We start from the raw sequence: 18,288 nt of genomic DNA, 5'->3' as shown, positions 1-18,288 counted from the left end.
AGGCAATCAATGAACAGCTAAAGTGCCACAACGAAAAATTGATGCTTCTCATCTCTCTCCCTTCCTATCTGTCTGTCCCTATCTGTCCCTCTCTCTGACTCTGTTAAAAAAAAAAAAAATTAAATTAAAAAAAAAAGTATACTTTACTTTCCTATTTTTATTTACATTGTTCTATTTATCCAAATGAACTTGAGTAAAATGAACTATGGGAAGCAGTGAGGCAGAAGAGACTCCCGCATACGCCCAGACAGGATCCACCAGGCAAGGCCCCTATGGGCGATGCTCTGCCCATTTGCGGCCTTGCTCCATGGTTTGATAACCAAATCACTTTAACACTAGCCCCTCATCCCTGCCACTTGAGACCATGAAGCCATCCTCAGCTCTGGGGGCCAACTTGCTCGAACCCAGCCATGTCTAAGGGAGGGTAAGAGAGATACAGAGAGAAGGGAAAGGGGAAGGGGTGGAGAAGCAGTTGGTCACTCGTCCTGTGTGCCCTTGACAAGGAATCAAACTTGGGACATCCACATACCAGGCTCATGCTCTACCAGTGAGTCAACCGGCCAGGCTATTTTTTAATATAATGAAAAATTCAACGAACATTTGTACACTTGACACTAGTATTTTAATCAATTACCAGAGAATTTTTCTTAAAATTCCTTGTGATCATTTCTATTTATATAAAATGTAGACATAAAATTTCAATTCAGCCTGACCAGGCGGTTGTGCAGTAGACAGAGTGTCAGGTTGGGATGCCGTGGACCCAGGTTCAAGACCCCGAGGTTGCCAGCTTTAGTGCGGGCTCATTTGGTTTGAGCAAAGCTCACCAGCTTGGACCCAAGGTCACTGGCTCGAGCAAGGGGTTACTCGATCTACTGAAGGCCTGCAGTCAAGGCACATATGAGAAAGCAGTCAATGAACAACTAAGGTGTTGCAATGCTCAACGAAAAACTAATGATTGATGCTTCTCATCTCTCCCTTCCTGTCTGTCTGTCCTTGTCTATCCCTCTCTCTGACTCTCTCTCTGTCTCTGTAAAAAAAAAAAAAAAAAAAATTCAATTCAACTATCAATGCAAAGTCCTGATTATTGAATACTGTACTTCTTATATAAAAATGTCACTCTTACAAATGTTTGGATTATTTTAAATTAAAATATAACTGCTCTGGCTGGGTAGTTCAGTTAATTAGAACATCATCCTGACACACCAAGGTTGTGGGTTTGATCCCTGTTCAGGGTACATACAGAAATCAACCAGTGAGTACATAAATGAGTGGAACAAATCGACAGTTCTCTCTTTCTTCCTTCCTCACTCTTTAAAGTCAATTAAAATAAATAAATAAATAAATAAGTCAATTAAAAAAAGTTTTGCTAATCTTTCTCCCAATATAAAATTATAAGCAAACATTAAATCTTTCTCCTAATCCTTCCATAGTTAGAAATCTTGTATTAAATGCTTCATGACAATCTATTTTGTGTGTGTGTGTGTATGTGTATGTGTGTGTGTGAGAGATAGATCGGGAGAGACAGACAGGAAGGGAGAGAGATGAGAAGCATCAATTCTTCATTGCAGCACCTTAGTTGTTCATTGATTGCATTCTCATATGTGCCTTAACCGGGGGACTACAGCAGACCGAGTGACTCCTTGCTCGAGCCAGCAACCTTGGGCTCAAGCTGGTGAGCCTTGCTCAAGCCAGATGAGCCCACGCTCAAGCTGGCGACCTTGGGATCTCAAACCTGGGTCCTCCGCGTCCCAGTCCAACACTCTATCCACTGTGCCACCACCTGGTCAGGCCATGACAATCTATTATTGCATAGTATTTGTAACAATATTTTCATGAATAATTTTGGCAAGATATGAAATTAAAGTTCAGAACTGAATTAAAAATTGGTATTTGACCAAATCCTGTTAAAGAGTACACAGTGGAGCCTGATCAGGCGGTGGCGCAGTGGACAGAGCATTGGACTGGGATGCGGAGGACTCAGGTTCGAGACCCCGAGGTCGCCAGATTGAGTACGGGCTCATCTGGTTTGAGCAAAAGCCCACCAGCTTGAATCCAAGGTCACTGGCTCCAGCAAGGGGTTACTCGGTCTGCTGAAGGCCCGCGGTCAAGGCACATATGAGAAAGCAATCAATGAACAACTAAGGTGTTGCAACGTGCAATGAAAAACTCATGATTGATGCTTCTCATCTCTCTCTGTTCCTGTCTGTCTGTCCCTGTCTATCCCTCTCTCTCTCTGAAAAAAAAAAGAAAAAAGAGTACACAGTGGAAGAAGAGTTGAATGAGCATGAAATACACAATGAATAAGAGAAAATAACTCAAGCAAATAAGAAAAATTAAACTGATTTATTATAAAAATTTTATAAAATAAACCATAAACAGAACACAAAAATAAAACAAAACAGGACAGTACATAAAACATTTACGATATTTGTCTTTTAGATATATGATGCTTTTTGCCTACACTTAAAATAGCAATTTCCATTACAACCTAATTAGGCTATGAAATGTTAAGTATTTTTTTTAAAAAGATAAACATTTTCAAACTCAAGGATTAACAAATACTGGCAAAATTATCACCAAAATCTGTGTATTTAATAAAAGTCATAAATCCAGAATACAAAATCTATCTGAAATAATCTAGCCAAACACCACCAAGTTACTTCATGAGTCTCAGCTTGAGATGGTATGAAAATTTAAATCTTATTTCATGTAAGATTGAATACATAATTTGTCAACATATTTTTCAAAATAAACCAAACCAGCCACCCTTCCTGAAAACCCTTCCTACACTACTTAAGGACTTTTAGTAACTTCAAGGTTATTTAGAAAAGTAAGGTTTTTATTGTTGAAATTACAAATAATTTTTCCTTTGAACTTACAGAAGTTTTCAGTATTAAGCCCAAAGCTTCTAGGAGACAGTTCTCCAATGTTAATGTTTTGGGGTTTTTTTTCTTTTTCTCAGTTAAAAAGGAAAGAATTCCATCTGTGGCTGACACTTAACTACAAAGAGTCCGTTCCTCCCCAGAGAAGCACCCCTCACAACCCAGACGTCAGCTTTCACAAATGAGCCTTTGCCCAACTGTTTCTGAAGAAAATGTTGCAGCCAGACTACTGCACTCATTCACTTTACTCATTTAATATCAGATTTTATAGTGACTCAATGACAAAGTATCATTACTGTTTGGGTATCTTTGTCCAAACATGTACTGATGTCACGCAAAAGAATAAATAACTGCTTATATCTGAAGCCAAATCTCAAGTTAGACAAGAAGGATTTAATTTACATGACTATTGTTGAAGTTAACAGTTGATTACAGTAAGAAGTTCCATGTTAACACCATTACTCCACCTTTTCTGAAAATGAGTTCAAATTTCCCATGTAACATTTCACAGTAAGAACCCAGACTTAGGCCTGACCAGGCGATGGCGCAGTGGATAGAGCGTCAGACTGAGATGCGGAGGATCCAGGTTTGAGACTCCGAGGTTGCCAGCTTGAGTGCGGGCTTATCTGGTTTGAGCAAAGCTCACCAGCTTGAGCCCAAGGTCGCTGGCTTGAGCAAGGGGTTACTCGGTCTGCTGAAGGCCCGTGGTCAAGGCACATATGAGAAAGCAATCAATGAACAACTAAGGTGTCGCAACAAAAAATTGATGACTGATGCCTCTCATCTCTCTCCATTCCTGTCTGTCTGTCCCTGTCTATCTGACTCTCTGTCTCTGTTAAAAAAAAAAAAAAAAAGAACCCAGACTTGGGTAATAACTTCTGAAGCCTATATAAGCAGTCAGAGCAGAATGATCTGACAAACGATCATCCCAATTTTTAAAAAGCCACAAACAAGTATGTACTTTCTTTCCCTTTCTGGAAAAAAATCAGTCTGAAAACATTTTAGGGTAAGCATACTACATAGACTGTATCCCTCAGACAAATCAGTCCCCTAGAAGTACAGGGTGAGGATGACTATCACTATATCCTTTAAGAAACATCATTAAAACTTCTCATACATATCTGTGTTGTTTCCACAGCATTCCTACAAAGACTCCCCTACACAATTTTTACAAGTAGCTCTAAAAGATGGACAAAGTTTTATCCTCACGCAGACACTTTCAGTTTCTTTTTCTTGGCCTTCAGCACAGGAGGTAGAGAAATCTTAAAGGCAGTCCTGAAATGACACAGGGAGAACATCCTTTAATGCACTAATTCAAATGCATGAGCCAGCCACACACCCTCAAATAACCCTGGCTGGTTGGCGCAGTGGTAGAGTGTCGGCCCAGCGTGTGGAAGTTCAGGATTTGATTCCTGGTCAGGACACTCAGAAATGATGATATGCTTCTCCACCCCTCCCTATCCTCCTCCCTTATCTCTCTCCTTCTCCCACAGCCATGGTTCAATTGGTTGGAGTGCATCAGCCCCAGGTGCTAAAGATGGGTCCACGGAGCCTCCACCTCAGGCACTAAAAATAGCTTGGTTGCGAACATGGCACCAGACAGATAGAGCATCAGCCCCAGATGGGGATTGCTAGGTGGATCCTGGTTGGGGAGCATGCAGGAGTGTATCTTTCTATCTCCCCTCCTCTCACTTGGAAAAGAAGAAAAAAAAAGGATACTTACTCGCAGGTGGTGCAGATAGGGCTGAAATTGCAGAATACTGTAAATTTATTTTAAAAAAGAAAGAGAGAGAATGGTTTAAAACCATGCAGTCACGAGGTTTTCTGACCTGCCCCCAACATGGAAAAAAGAAAATCTCAGTCCATGAACTTACTTGACAAGCACACAGAACATACATAGCCAATTTCAATAAGGTTTCGGTGACAGAAGCATGCAGCCCGGTAGTCAACATGAACCGGCGGGGGGAGGATTAACTGAGATCTCTGATCCTGATCGGGAAGAAAAACCCACTGTGGGGGGGAAAAAGGCCTTTTTATTCATTCAGCAAGTATTGAGCATCTCCACATACAGGCATGGCTCTGTCCACCGTTACAACATTCTGCAGACAGCTGACAGGGCCAGATGACCTTAAGTCCACCGTTCTCTGCTCCCAGACCCCTCGGTCACCCTTTCAGTCCTTTCTCACAATCACCAGTGCACCATCCTGTCCCCAGTCACTCCCCAGGAAGCGGGTCTCACTGACTCAAGGTGCTGGGTTCACAGTCCGTTTCCTTACCAGCAAGTACTGCAGAAGGGATGGCATTTGAGGCACCTTCAAGTACAGGCCTCCCGTGATGTCACAAGCCTGCAAGACATACAAAGGGCTCTCTGCCAAAGGCATTTATTTAGCTTTCCCAGGGGGTGTGGTTCCCACCAGCAACTCTCCAGGGCTCCACCACGGACAAAAGGAAGGCCTTCCAGGCTAGCGAGGACCAGCACATCCAGCAGCCTCTCACTGTGTTTACATATCTTACTTTCCCCCTTGCCTAACACCCTCACTCTCTGGAGATGACAGTGTAGACAGCATGTGCCCTTTCTTCTATTTGTCTGCTGCTGATAAATATTTATTTTCGTCCTGTTTATTCATTTTCATTGTATTTTAAAAAATTTTTTTTTTTCCTTTTCTGAAGCTGGAAATGGGGAGAGACAGTCAGACAGACTCCCGTATGCGCCCGACTGGGATCCACCCGGCACGCCCACCAGGGGCGATGCTCTGCCCCTCCGGGGCGTCGCTCTGCCTGGACCAGAGCCACTCTAGAGCCTGGGGCAGAGGCCAAGGAGCCATCCCCAGCGCCCGGGCCATCTTTGCTCCAATGGAGCCTTGGCTGCGGGAGGGGAAGAGAGAGACAGAGAGGAAGGAGGGGGTGGGGGTGGAGAAGCAAATGGGCGCTTCTCCTATGTTCCTATGTGCCCTGGCTGGGAATGGAACCTGGGTCCCCTGCACGCCAGGCCGACGCTCTACCACTGAGCCAACCGGCCAGGGCCTCATTGTATTTTTTAAATAGTAACTTTAAGACATAGTCCACATCATAAAATGAACCCTTTAAAAGCGTACAATTCCCTGGGTTTTAGTATATTGAGTTGTGCAATCCTCACCAATATCTAGCTCCAAAGTCATGAGTTACCCTCCACGCCTCCACCAGCCCCTGGCAATCACTGATCTGCTTTCTCTCTTGACAGATGGGCCTGTTCTGGACATTTCATAGAAATGGAACCAGACAACATCTGTCCTTTTGTGTCTGGCTTCCCTTACTCAGCATCACGTTCTCAAAGTTCACCCATGCTGTAGCAGGGGTCAGTGCCTCCTCCCTTTTTATGATCCAGTAATATTCCATTGGATGGATGTGCCACACTGTTTCTCCATCATCTGTGATGGATGGGCACCTGGGTTGTTTTCATTTTTTGGCTGTTATGAAAATACTTTCAATTTCTTCCTTTCTTTTTTAAAATTTTATTTATTGATGTTAGAGAAAATTGAAGGGAGAGAAAGAGACAGAAACATCGAGCTGTTTCTGTATGTGTCCTGACCGGGTACTGAACTGGCAACCTTTGCATATTGGGACAACACTCTAACCAAGCAAGCTATCTGGCCAGGGCTAAGTGGGCACGTTTTTATTTGTCTTGGATATATTTAATTGCCAGAGCATATGATAATTCTATGATTAATGTTCTGAGGAGGTTTCAGACTGTTTTCCAAAGTGGCTGTACTATTCTACATTCCCAGTGAGCACCGTGTGTGAAGGTCAGTGAAAGGCATTCAGCAACAAGTAACAGCACACACCGTGTACAAACAACCAACACCAAGCACTCACTGAACACACACCTGCTGGAGCAGTCCTGAATCAGAGTCCAAAACGCAGGCGTCGATCAAAATATTCTGAAATGAATAATCAAAAAGTATTATGGGAATGGTAACAGTAATGACTATCTTATAGTGAGAACCTACTATGTGCTGCCTCTACTCTTAAAATGGCTTATTTAATATACATAATAACTTCACATGGTAGTGATATGATTAGGATTTTGCAGCTGGAGCATCCAGGCCTTGGCCAGGCTGTGGTCACAGAGCCTGGGGGAAGGCAGAGCCATCGACCCATCTGCCTGTCCCCAAGGCCCACGGTCTCTTTACTACATCAGGGGGTCACACCGAGGTGGAGAATATTATACATGGCTATCATATGTTAGGTTAAAACTGAAGTTTTAAGTTTTTTTTTAACATATCAAAGCAAAATGTATTAGTGATAATTCATCAAGACATGCAGCATATTATAAAACCAGGGATTCTCAGCCTGGGGTCCAAGGATGGGCTAAATAGGGCCGCACGAATACCCTGAAACCATAGTAAATGCTGTTTGAGCGCACATTTTCCTGGGGGCTTGCCAGATTCTCAAAGAAATGACTGTACAAAATATGGATTCCAGACTTTTAATCCACAAATAAGACTGTTTAGTCAGAACAACTAAGTAGGTCATTCAAAACAAATGAAATTAGTTCCTTCATCATAAACCAAATGTTCTTGAACAAGAAGGCTTTCTATTCACCTGTTTCTGCGCTGCGAAGATGACATTCATGAAGTTCATATACTGCAGGGCGCTGTCCTCTGCAGCCTTGATCACCTGAAAACCACAGCCACGTCAGGGCCCGCCTGTGCCTCTCCGTGTCATCCCGTCTCCTGTGAACCATGCCCGGTATCACCTTCCTAATCTGTCTACCTAGTTATCCTACTTGGGAGAGCTCATGCTTTCTTCTCAAGTTTCACGTCTTGTTTTTAAAGTTTCAGATCTATGAGTAATAAAGCGCCTCTCCCAGCTGTTACACACCATCCACCACATCGTAGATCTGGATGCTGGGGCTACAAAGGTTTCCCATCAAGGGACTCACCCCCCCAAGATTATCAACAGATGTTCTCTTCTAGCACTTCTGCGACCTGAATTTATACGTTGAAAATATCTGATCTTTCCTAGAATGTATCTATCTAGGTGCAGGTGGTGAGATAGGTATGTAGGCTTTGTTTCCCCCCCACATGGCGGACTGATTGGCCCAGCACTTTCTATGGAATGATCATTTTTTTCATGTTGAGTGCTTCCTTTACACCAGACTGCCCCGTGTGCCTCAATTCACTTCTGAACTCCACTCTTTTCCACGTTCTGCTCACCTCCCTCCCAGAGCCGGAGAGTTAAATGCCTCTCGCTCTACCAAGAAAAAGGGGCTCACTAATACTCTTGAGTTTGCAATAAATTTACAGTTTAATTTTAGAAAAATTTAAATCCAAAAATAAAATACGGCTCTCTAATTATGCAATTATTTTATGCCTCTCAGAATTTCAGTTTTCACCACAGTTTGACACATTGTTTATTAACTAATTCTGGATAATTAACATTTATTGCCTCTATTGTAAACAGTTCTTATTTCCTACCATGTTTTCTAATTGGCTGTAATTCCCATATAAACATGGTATTAATTTTTTTTAAAATCTTACCAATATTCTTGATTTCATTTCCTGATTATCTGAAAATAAAAACAAATTACAATTTAACTGGAAACTTACTAAACATATTATAAGGTTTTCTAACCAATTTTAAGCAATCTACCAAGATATACTGAATAGTAGTAAAATAAGGATTAGCCTCATAGGAAAAGATAGATTCCTACCTTTAACCTCCTTGTTCATTCTGTGAATATCTTATTTTCTTGGCATTAAGAAATCTTAAAATATTATTCAATTCCATAAATATTCAAGCAGAAAAATGACCTCAAATTTTAGTTATAGAAACTCCACATCCATGAAGCTGAAAAAAGAAATGTCCCCAAAACAAGAGGGTCTGGGGTTTCCAATGACCAATTGCCATCCGTGGGGCCTCCTAACCCTGACCACAACTTCTCTGTCCCAGAGGACTGTTCCACGACCACCTACCACATCCTAGATTTAGATACCGGGGCCACAAGTACATCAGCCAGTCAGTCAAGAGAGATGGCAAACTTGAAAGCCACACGTAGAGGCTCAGACACCCGTGCCAAGTCCAAAACAGAGCAATCACTCAAACTGTCCGGAACAAACCACACTGTATAGGATCGGTAGAACATCCCACACACATACACATATACACAGATGACACCAAATGCTCAGAAAGGTGCTGTGGCCCCCATGCTAGATGCAAAATAACCCGCCAGCCCGGAGAGCAATGGCCACTTGCTGGTTAAGCAGACAGGTCAGTAAATGGCTTCTGTAATCAATCACTGCTCTCAACTCACAGGAGATGGAAAAAATAAAATAAAAACCAACTCCCCAGTCTATCTGAATAAGAAGTAAAATAGGACACGTCCTGAAGGAGTCTGGGAAGAAGGCCATGCTGGAGAAACCAGAGTTTCCCTGTTCTTCCTGTTTCGAGTTCATACAGCTTTTCTCCCAAACACTGCCAAGCTGCCACTTTAGAACACTCATACAGATGCAGGTCCTAGGAAGTATCACAAGATACATTTATCCCAGGCGACACCTTCCCAGTGATTAAAACACTAAGGATACAGCAAAGAGCTTTGGCCAGGGATCCTGCCAGCAAAGTTTCTGTATGTTGACCTTTGATGTCACCTATCAAAAAAAATGAAAAAAAGATTACAAAGAGACTTTTTTGGCATCTTCTTGAACTAAAATAATTTTCAAACCAAAGTGTTCTTATTCATGAATGAAATAACATTTTCAAACTGGGTTTAAAAACAGCAGTTTGTGGCATGCTCTCTCCTGGCGCACCCCTGTGTCTTTTCCTTTCCCCTCTCCTCCCTCAGGCACCACCTGGGACCTCTATGGACATCCAAGTTCCTGGGACCACTCTGGGCCCAGTAAGTCAAAACCCAGAGGGGGCCCAGTACCATGTTTTACCAAACCCTCCAGGGGATTTTTTTTTTAAGTTTTATTTATTTATTTAGAGAGGAGAGACAGAGAAAGAGAGAGAGGAGAGACACAGAGAGAGAAGGGGGGTAGGAGCTGGAAGCATCAACTCCCATATGTGCTTTGACCAGGCAAGCCCAGGGTTTCAAACCGGCGACCTCAGCATTTCCAGGTCGACGCTTTATCCACTGCGCCACCACAGGTCAGGCCCCTCCAGGGAATTTTTAACAGCATTACTGGGTTATAACTTAACAGATCATAAGACTGTCCGTCAAAGTACACAATTCTCTGATTTTAAGTATAATGTAATTTTAGAACATTTCTACCTCTCCAAAGATCACTTGAGCCCATTCCCAGTCACCCTGCTCCCCACAGCCCCCAGAAACCAGGAGCCTACTTTCTGTCTCTTCAAAGTTGCCTTTCCCTGCCAGCTGATTCTGACACAGGCCACAGCTTGGAAACACAGCCTGCAGGCTGCAGGGCAGTGGGCAGTGGGCACCAGGGGGCCTCCAGGCCAGAGACCAGCAGCTCTGCTGTTAGGAGGAGAACTCTAGAGGCCGAGTGGACAGACTGAAAGGGAACAGACAGGGGTCAGGTAAGAAGCCGCTACAAGGCCTCCAGCGGTGGCTCTCCACTTGAGCAGCTGTGTTCTACAGGGGACATTTGGCAATGTCTGCAGGCATATTTGGTTGTCACAGCTGGGGAATGTTATGGCACCCAGTGGGCGTGGCCAGGGACACTGCAGTGCACAGGACAGTCACCTCTGTCCAGCCTGAGATGTCAGTAGTACTGCGGCTGAGCTACATGATAAATAATAAGGTGTCAGATTTTGAAGGTATTTCTGAGACTCAACAAATAGGATTTCATAGCTGATTAGAGCTTGGAAAAGTGGGTGGATGAGGGAGACCACACTAGGGGAGGGACAGGTATGACCGAGGGGAAAAAGAACGACAGTCATCTGAGGACACTGTGGGACACATAGCAGAGATATCTGCACTGGAAGGAAAGACTGGATTAGAGGCAAAGATTGGGACATGTTCACAAATAAACAATAAACACAAGAGTGGAGGACACACAGAGGAAGAAAAAAAAATGTGTAGAATAAAAAATACTTATTTTAAGGGACAAGATGAAGGAAAAGCCAGAAATAGAAGGAAAAAATGGTCCAGAAAAGAGGAAAACCAGATCAACAGGACAGCCTCAGGACCAAAGAGTGTGTTTCGAGAAGAGGCTGGGTGACTGTCCAAGGCTGCAGGGGTCAGGTAAATAATGCACAATGGTGATAAAAATGACTTTAAAAAAGGAGGGAGAGAGAAGTAAGGAGTGTCAAGAACCTCCAACCTTGGACTTAAAGCCTCCCGGACCCCCACATTCAGCTGCATTTACAAAGTAACAATAATGGGGGGGGGAGGTCTTACTCTTAGTCATGAGATCTTTAATCTCTTCAACAATAACTTCATTTGCTGCTGTTAACAACTCGTACTTTCCGTCTTTACTCCCTGAGGGATTAAACTCAGCAGGAGAGCTGCCAGGGTCCCCGAAGAAGTCTCCAAGTCTGCCATCCTTTCCAGGGTATAAGAATCGACTGGAAAAAAAAAAAAAAAGAATCGACTGAAACAGCAGAAAATAAACTAGCTGCACCAAGACTCGGTGTCCGAACAGGACTCACAAGACTCTAGATTTCATTTTAAAAATGTATAAAATAGGCACATTGAAAACATGAGTCAATCACCACAGAATGTTTAAATGATTCCACTGTTTTCTGAAAGATGAGGAGAAACAGAGGGTACTGGGCTATGGCTCCTGAAATGCTCCGGGTTGGGTGGGGGGGGGCTCTCACTCTGCTCTCTAGGATGACAACTGAAGAGATTCTTACCAAGTCCTAACTTACTATTAGGTTATTATTTGGGATATGTTTATCTACCTCAGTAATAAAAATATGATCCAAGAGTCCCTAAAAGATTCTTCTAGCAATTTATGGCTTTTATAGCCATCATGTAAAACATGTTTGATTTTTCTAAAAAGTGAAGACTTAGCCCATCATAGCTTTTATTGATGACTTCATCAGATTGATGTCATCTTTCTCAGCTCGGAGGAAAACATTTGCAATCACGGGAGTGGGGCCAGGCACATGGTGGTCCGTGGGTTCTTCCCACACACCAAAGGAAGTAGCTCTGAGAACAAAGACAACCTGACAACTACCCACTAACCTCACACTAAATATGTTGATTACCAGGAGTCACTTCTACCATGCTGGACATTTGATTAAGACAGAGAAGAGCGCCCTGGCCGGTTGGCTCAGCGGTAGAGCGTCGGCCTAGCGTGCGGAGGACCCGGGTTCGATTCCCGGCCAGGGCACACAGGAGAAGCGCCCATTTGCTTCTCCACCCCTCCGCCGCACCTTCCTCTCTGTCTCTCTCTTCCCCTCCCGCAGCCGAGGCTCCATTGGAGCAAAGATGGCCCGGGCGCTGGGGATGGCTCTGTGGCCTCTGCTTCAGGCGCTAGAGTGGCTCTGGTCGCAACATGGCGACGCCCAGGATGGGCAGAGCATCGCCCCCTGGTGGGCAGAGCGTCGCCCCTGATGGGCCTGCCGGGTGGATCCCGGTCGGGCGCATACGGGAGTCTGTCTGACTGTCTCTCCCTGTTTCCAGCTTCAGAAAAAAAATAAATAAATAAATAAATAAATAAATAAAAAAAGACAGAGAAGAGCTGTATCTTCCATGGGGATTAGATTCTACAGTGCCTGTATTTCGACAAGGAAATATGGTCAAATTATCCATGAACATCTTTACTGTACACATGGCCATATCTGAGTATTAGCTGCAGATCTGTCCCCCACCTCACAGTGACTGCAACACAGTTTTCCCCACCTGTGTTAGAAAGGTCACTGCTTCTTCAGCCAAGCACCAGATGGAGTCGTTGGCTTGGGTTAAGGCGCAGGTTCATAAGGAAAATCCTTCCTTAGAAACACTGAGCTCACTTGCAGGGCAATGAGCCATTCACACCAGGAGAGGTACAGGAGCCCACATGGGCAGAAGGGGAAGCAGACTCCCACCTCTCTTTCATCTGCCCCCGGGGACAGGCCCATGAGCAGAGCAGGGATGGGAGCAGCCAGCCCGATTTGGTGATTCTCCTCAGGAGTATATAGTTGAAGCTGTGTGAGTTCAATGTGCACATGGTACAACTCTATGTCTGCTAATGAGGTTTTCAATACTCATACCTATCAAAGTGCAAATGTACTGATTCTTTTTTTTTTTTTTTTTAGAGAGGAGAGAGAGAGGGAGAGAGAGAGACAGAGAGGGAGAGAGAGGAGAGACAGAGAGAGAGAAGGGGGGAGGAGCAGGAAGCATCCCATATGTGCCTTGACCAGGCAAGCCCAGGGTTTTGAACCGGCGACCTCAGCATTTCCAGGTCGACGCTTTATCCACTGCACCACCACAGGTCAGGCCAAACGTACTGATTCTTGATGCTGTATCTGTTCACTGGTACATAAAAATATATTGCAACATACAGTGGGAATAGTCCATGCTAACTGGCATAAGATATTAGGCACTGAGTAGGTAATCATACAGTCATACCTCTCTTGAATGTGACTTGCTATCACAGCAAGTTTGTTGGAACGGTTCATGAATAAGTGAGAATTTCCCAGCACCATTACTGCATCTATGCATTTTGATAAAGTAAACTATTGAAAAAAGACATTAGGAAGGTAAGTTAGCTATGCAAATACCTACATCAGCTCTTGCAATAATAAAGGTTTCATTTAAATTTTAGACAATATTCTCTGCTACAAATCTGGCCAGGATTCCCTCCTCCCAGAGTCATAAGACATAATACTTGAAAACTACAGCTTTCTATTTTTACTTTCCCAAGCTTATTTCTTCACCAGTACAATATTTCAGAATTATTTTTGTATAATATTTAGGGAATAGCAAACGTCACATCTTCTGTGATAAAATTACTGGCCAAAGGTTGCTACCCATAGAGTATATACTGATGGGCTGATTAAGTTGGTGACTTGTAAGTTTTCAATGCATTCAGCAAGTATACTGAGCACCTGTTACAATATATCCCTTCTTTCATGGAGGTTACATTCTCACAAATACTAATATTCCTAAAAACATAAGTGGGTGTTTTTATTACCTTGGAATAAGGCATGTTTCCTTTAAAGAAAAAAGTACTTCAAGCAGAAAATAAAATGCTGATAAGTTTCACTTTATCTTTAAAAAATATAACAAATCTATTAAAATTTCTATGTGGCAAAAATAAAAGACAAATGACACACTAGAGAACAATAACTGACAGGCAATGGGTTAACCTTTCATATAAAGAGTATTCACAAATCACACACAGACAAAAAAAAGAACACCCGATGAGAAAAATGGGTAATGCCCCTAGGGAGAAATACAACGGGCCAGCCGTCAAATATACTAAAAAGCAAAGTGGGATAATTTTTTTGGTACATCATATTGGTGAAAGATAAAAGAGAGCATTTTGTGTAGCAACTATGAAAAGAACACAAAGGAGCCCCCGTGTGATGGAATACTTCTATACTTTGACTATATGGCAGTGGCACAAACCTGTGCATGGGGGAAGATTGCAGAGACCCACACGTACACAAACCAGTGGGTGTAGGACTGCTGTGACCTGAATAACGCCCAAAGAGTGAGTGTCCTGATGTCAGTTTCCAGGCTTCACTATTGGGCTGTGGCTCTGTAAGATGTCAGCACTCGGGAAAGATGGGGTGAGGGCCCACGGGATCTCTCTGTACCGTGTTTTACCATTTCCTGTGCATCTATGACAATTTCAAAATGGGAAGTTTTCTTAAAAGACCACATATTGCAAGGGATCAATATATGTGAAATGTCCAGAAAAGGTAATACAGAGACAGAGAGCAGATCAGTGGTTGCCTAAAATTGGGGGGATGGAAGCTGTGGTTAACTGGAAACAGGCATAAGGAAAATTTTGGGGGTGTTAGAAATGTCCTAAACAGAATTATGGTGATGATTACACCTCTTTACTGTGGGTTTTGATAAAGTAAACTATTGAAAAAAGAAGACATTAGGAAGGTAAGTTAGCTATGCAAATACCTACATCAGCTCTTGCAATAATAAAGGTTTCATTTAAATTTTAGACAATATTCTCTGCTACAAATCTGGCCAGGAGTTCCCTCCTCCCAGAGCCATAAGACATAATGCTTGAAAACTACAGCTTTCTATTTTTACTTTCCCGAGCTTATTTCATTGAGATAAAAATCACTGAATTGGCCCTGGCCAGTTGGCTCAGCGGTAGAGCGTTGGCTGGGCGTGTGGAAGTCCTGGGTTTGATTCCTGGTCAGGGCACACAGGAGAAGCGCCCATCTGCTTCTCCACCCTTACCCCTCTCTTTCCTATTTCTCTCTTCCCCTTCTGCAGCCAAGGCTCCATTGGAGCAAAGTTGGCCCGGGCGCTGAGGACGGCTCCATGGCCTCTGCCTCAGGCGCTAGAATGGGTCTAGAAGCAACGGAACAACGCCCCAGATGGGCAGAGCACCACCCCCTAGTGGGCATGCCAGGTAAATCCAGGTCAGGTGCATGTGGGAGTCTGTCTCACGGCTTCCCCGCTTCTAACTTCAGAAAAATAACAATAAATAAATAAATAAATAAATAAATAAAGTAATTTTAAAATAAAAATCATTGAATTGTACATTAAAACAAATTAACTCTTTTAAAGATTTTATTTATTGACGGGGGGGGGGGCGGGTAGCAAGAAGTATCAACCCATAGTTGCTTCACTTTAGCTGTTTGTTGACTACTTGTCATATGTGCCCTGACAGGGCAAGCCCAGAGTTTGAACCAGTGACCTCAGCATTCCAGGTCGATGTTTTATCAACTGTGCCACCACAGGCCAGGTGTGGATGAATTTTATGGTATATAAGTTATGCCTTATTAAAGCTATTTTTTTTGAAGAGCAATATAAACATATACTTGGTTAAACCAGAATTATCCAAAGGCCACCTCAAGCAATCTTACCTGGGATTCCTTCAATGCTTGCTTTCCCCACCAAATTGGGTTGGTATCAACTATGATAACTAGGAGATTCACTTCATCTTCTGAAATTATTAACAAAAATATAAAACATTAGCCTCGTAAAAGTGAATCAAAGCAAACGTTCTACACACCTTTACATGTTGATGATTTGGCAATCATGTAGTTAAGAAAAGACCAAGTTCCTTTGAACACTTCAAGCTCTGTGGGCCCTAAGCAAGCTCTTGTCTGCTTTCTGTACCACTGCACTGTCATCACTAGAATGTAAGCTCCATTAGAGGAGATTTCTGTCTGTTTTGTCACTGTTGAACCTCTGATGCTAGCACGCTACCTAGCCTAAAGGATGCATAAATATCTATTAGATGAACCCAGAGATATCTGCATTCAAAATGTCTGGTCAATGATAGAAGGGCACTGATTAACCAATAGAAAGAACTACAAGTAGTAAAATTTTGGGTGGGGGTGTGGTTTAAAGAGAGGAATCAGGAATCAATTTGGCCCTAAGTATATCAAATCACCTAGCAGCAAGCAAGGCCAGTAGTGATTAGGAATCAGTTGGTTTTTTTTTTTTTTTTCTTTTCCATTGATTTTAGAGAAAGGAGAGAGAAAGGCAGGGGTTGAAGTGGGAAGCATCAACTTGTTGCTTCTCGTATGTGCCTTGAGCAGGCAAGCTTTGGGCTTCAAACTGTTGACCTCAGCACTCCAGGTCGAGGCCTGATCCACTATGCCACCACAGGTCAAGCAGGAACCAGTTTTTAAAAGGTGAAAACCAATTCCTATGTAAAAAATATTTTACTGGGAAAGAAACTAGGCTCTACTTCAGAAAGCAATAATATCTTTGCTGCTCCCCTACCTCCCTTTCTGCAGTTCTCTCTCCTGTATCAGGAGAATCCTCACCCCATCCTTGATTTCTGCTTACATATCCAAATCTTATTTACTCTTCAGGGTTGAGTCCAGTGTCACCTCTTCCTTTCAAAAAGCCCTTCCCAGGTCTGCCAACATGTCCAGACTTCTCCATCTCAGGAGAGGAGGAATGTCAGCCTCCTCCCTCAGCACCAGGCCCTGGCACACACAAGGCTGCAATCCCATTCCACGCTGACAACCAGGAAGAAACATACTATTGCCATGTTTCATCAATTACAAGATGTAGCTAATTTAAAAACAAAAAACATTTTTTAACAGTTGCTGAAATCAGATGGTATCTTGTGATTGAGATGGGCAGCACTTTTTTCTTAGTAGCATATTAAACAAAAGCACATTTCATAATCAATATTGTTTTAGATTAGATGAAATGTAGTATGCCTATTTTGCAAATGGAAGTAACTTGCTTTAAGTCACATGGCCTGCTGGCAAATACCAAAGGAAACACCCTGTTCTATCAATAAATTTCTTTAACATTCCAAAAAATAGTAAGAACAAAGTTCAAGCTCTTTACCACTGCCCACAAGGGCCCTGCAGCTGGCTAGCTCTCTGATTTCATCCCTCCAGCTCACCAGGCTCTGGCCACCCTGGCCTCTCTTGTCTTCAAGGAATTCTGTTCTCCTGGTAGTTTAATGTATGAAGGAAAAGTCCCTCCACTTTCCTCCACTCCTAGGCTCCTCCTTTCCATCTTGTTGTCAAGTCGTGGCTCAACCTGCCACAGGGCATTTGCACAGTCATTCGTCTCAGCCTCAGTATCACTGCTGTCCCCTGGACTCCGATCTAAAAAGCGGCTCCTCCTCCATCAACTCTTTTTTTTTTTTTTTTTAATTTTATTTATTCATTTTTAGAGAGGAGAGAGAGAGAGAAGGGGGGAGGAGCTGGAACCATCAACTCCCATATGTGCCTTGACTAGGCAAGCCCAGGGTTTCAAACCAGCGACCTCAGCATTTCCAGGTCAATGCTTTATCCACTGCGCCACCACAGGTCAGGCCTCCTCCATCAACTCTTAATCACGACCTAACACAGCATCCCATCATATTGTTTTCATAGTTCTCGTTCCCCTCCAAGTATTTTTATTTACTTGCTTACTGTCTGCCTCACCTACTAGACCAGGGGTCTCAAACTCGCAGCCCGCGGGCCGCACGGCAGCAAGTTTGAGACCCCTGTACTAGACTGTAACCTCCAAGAGGGCCCTGTCGTGTTCTGTGCTGTATTATTTCTCAGTGCATACAGCAAATAACGCCCGGCACACAGGAGGTGACCCAAAAACATTTACTGAATGAACACATTCGCTACTCCTCTAAAGACAGAACAGGTTCCACCCAGCCCAAAAGATATACTCCATTCGGCCGGTCCTAGCCGCTCCTAGAGCATCCAGCCCCAGCGTACAGGTGCGGCCAGGGCGCGGCCCTCACCGTCTGAGACCATGGCGACCGGGATCCCTCAGCTCAGCTACCGGAAGTCGGACGAGCATCCTAGATGCCGCGCATCCCGACTTCCGGTGCCACCGAGTGACGCGCAAGGCGTTTGGCCCAGA

General features: G+C 43.5%; 1 protein-coding gene across 5 annotated transcripts; it reads right to left on the bottom strand.

The window, feature by feature from the left end:
- Positions 1 to 2,364: 2,364 nt before the first annotated feature.
- On the bottom strand, positions 2,365 to 18,254 carry GTF2H3 (general transcription factor IIH subunit 3). 5 transcript variants are annotated; one of them, XM_066260755.1, is made up of 14 exons: positions 18,167 to 18,208; positions 16,750 to 16,980; positions 15,816 to 15,895; positions 13,384 to 13,490; positions 11,224 to 11,390; positions 9,446 to 9,508; positions 8,575 to 8,604; positions 8,402 to 8,430; positions 7,464 to 7,538; positions 6,746 to 6,799; positions 5,159 to 5,227; positions 4,757 to 4,892; positions 4,606 to 4,642; positions 2,365 to 4,157 (listed from the first exon to the last, which is right to left on the bottom strand). In XM_066260755.1, the coding sequence occupies exons 4-14, from the start codon at positions 13,458 to 13,460 to the stop codon at positions 4,088 to 4,090; spliced, it is 807 nt and encodes a 268-aa protein (XP_066116852.1). In that variant the 5' UTR covers positions 13,461 to 13,490; positions 15,816 to 15,895; positions 16,750 to 16,980; positions 18,167 to 18,208; the 3' UTR covers positions 2,365 to 4,087. The 5 variants fall into 5 exon arrangements, with proteins under 5 accessions (XP_066116852.1, XP_066116853.1, XP_066116850.1 ...); XM_066260756.1 differs by having other exon boundaries at positions 16,769 to 16,980; XM_066260753.1 differs by lacking the exon at positions 16,750 to 16,980 and having other exon boundaries at positions 18,167 to 18,254.
- Positions 18,255 to 18,288: the final 34 nt, after the last annotated feature.

This window comes from Saccopteryx bilineata, chromosome 2 (genome assembly GCF_036850765.1).
Source record: "Saccopteryx bilineata isolate mSacBil1 chromosome 2, mSacBil1_pri_phased_curated, whole genome shotgun sequence".
Lineage (NCBI taxonomy): Eukaryota > Metazoa > Chordata > Mammalia > Chiroptera > Emballonuridae > Saccopteryx > Saccopteryx bilineata.
This window is presented reverse-complemented; position numbering and strand designations above follow the sequence as displayed.

What these genes read in the sequence shown, in the direction of transcription:
- GTF2H3 (XM_066260753.1), bottom strand. An exon ending in GCAAGTCACATTCAAGAGAG is followed by an intron (nt 11,391 to 13,383) that starts GTATGACTGTAT and finishes TTTTTTTTCCAG; the next exon opens with TCGATTCTTATACCCTGGAA. An exon ending in TAAAGATCTCATGACTAAGA is followed by an intron (nt 9,509 to 11,223) that starts GTAAGACCTCCC and finishes TTTTTTTGATAG; the next exon opens with GTGACATCAAAGGTCAACAT.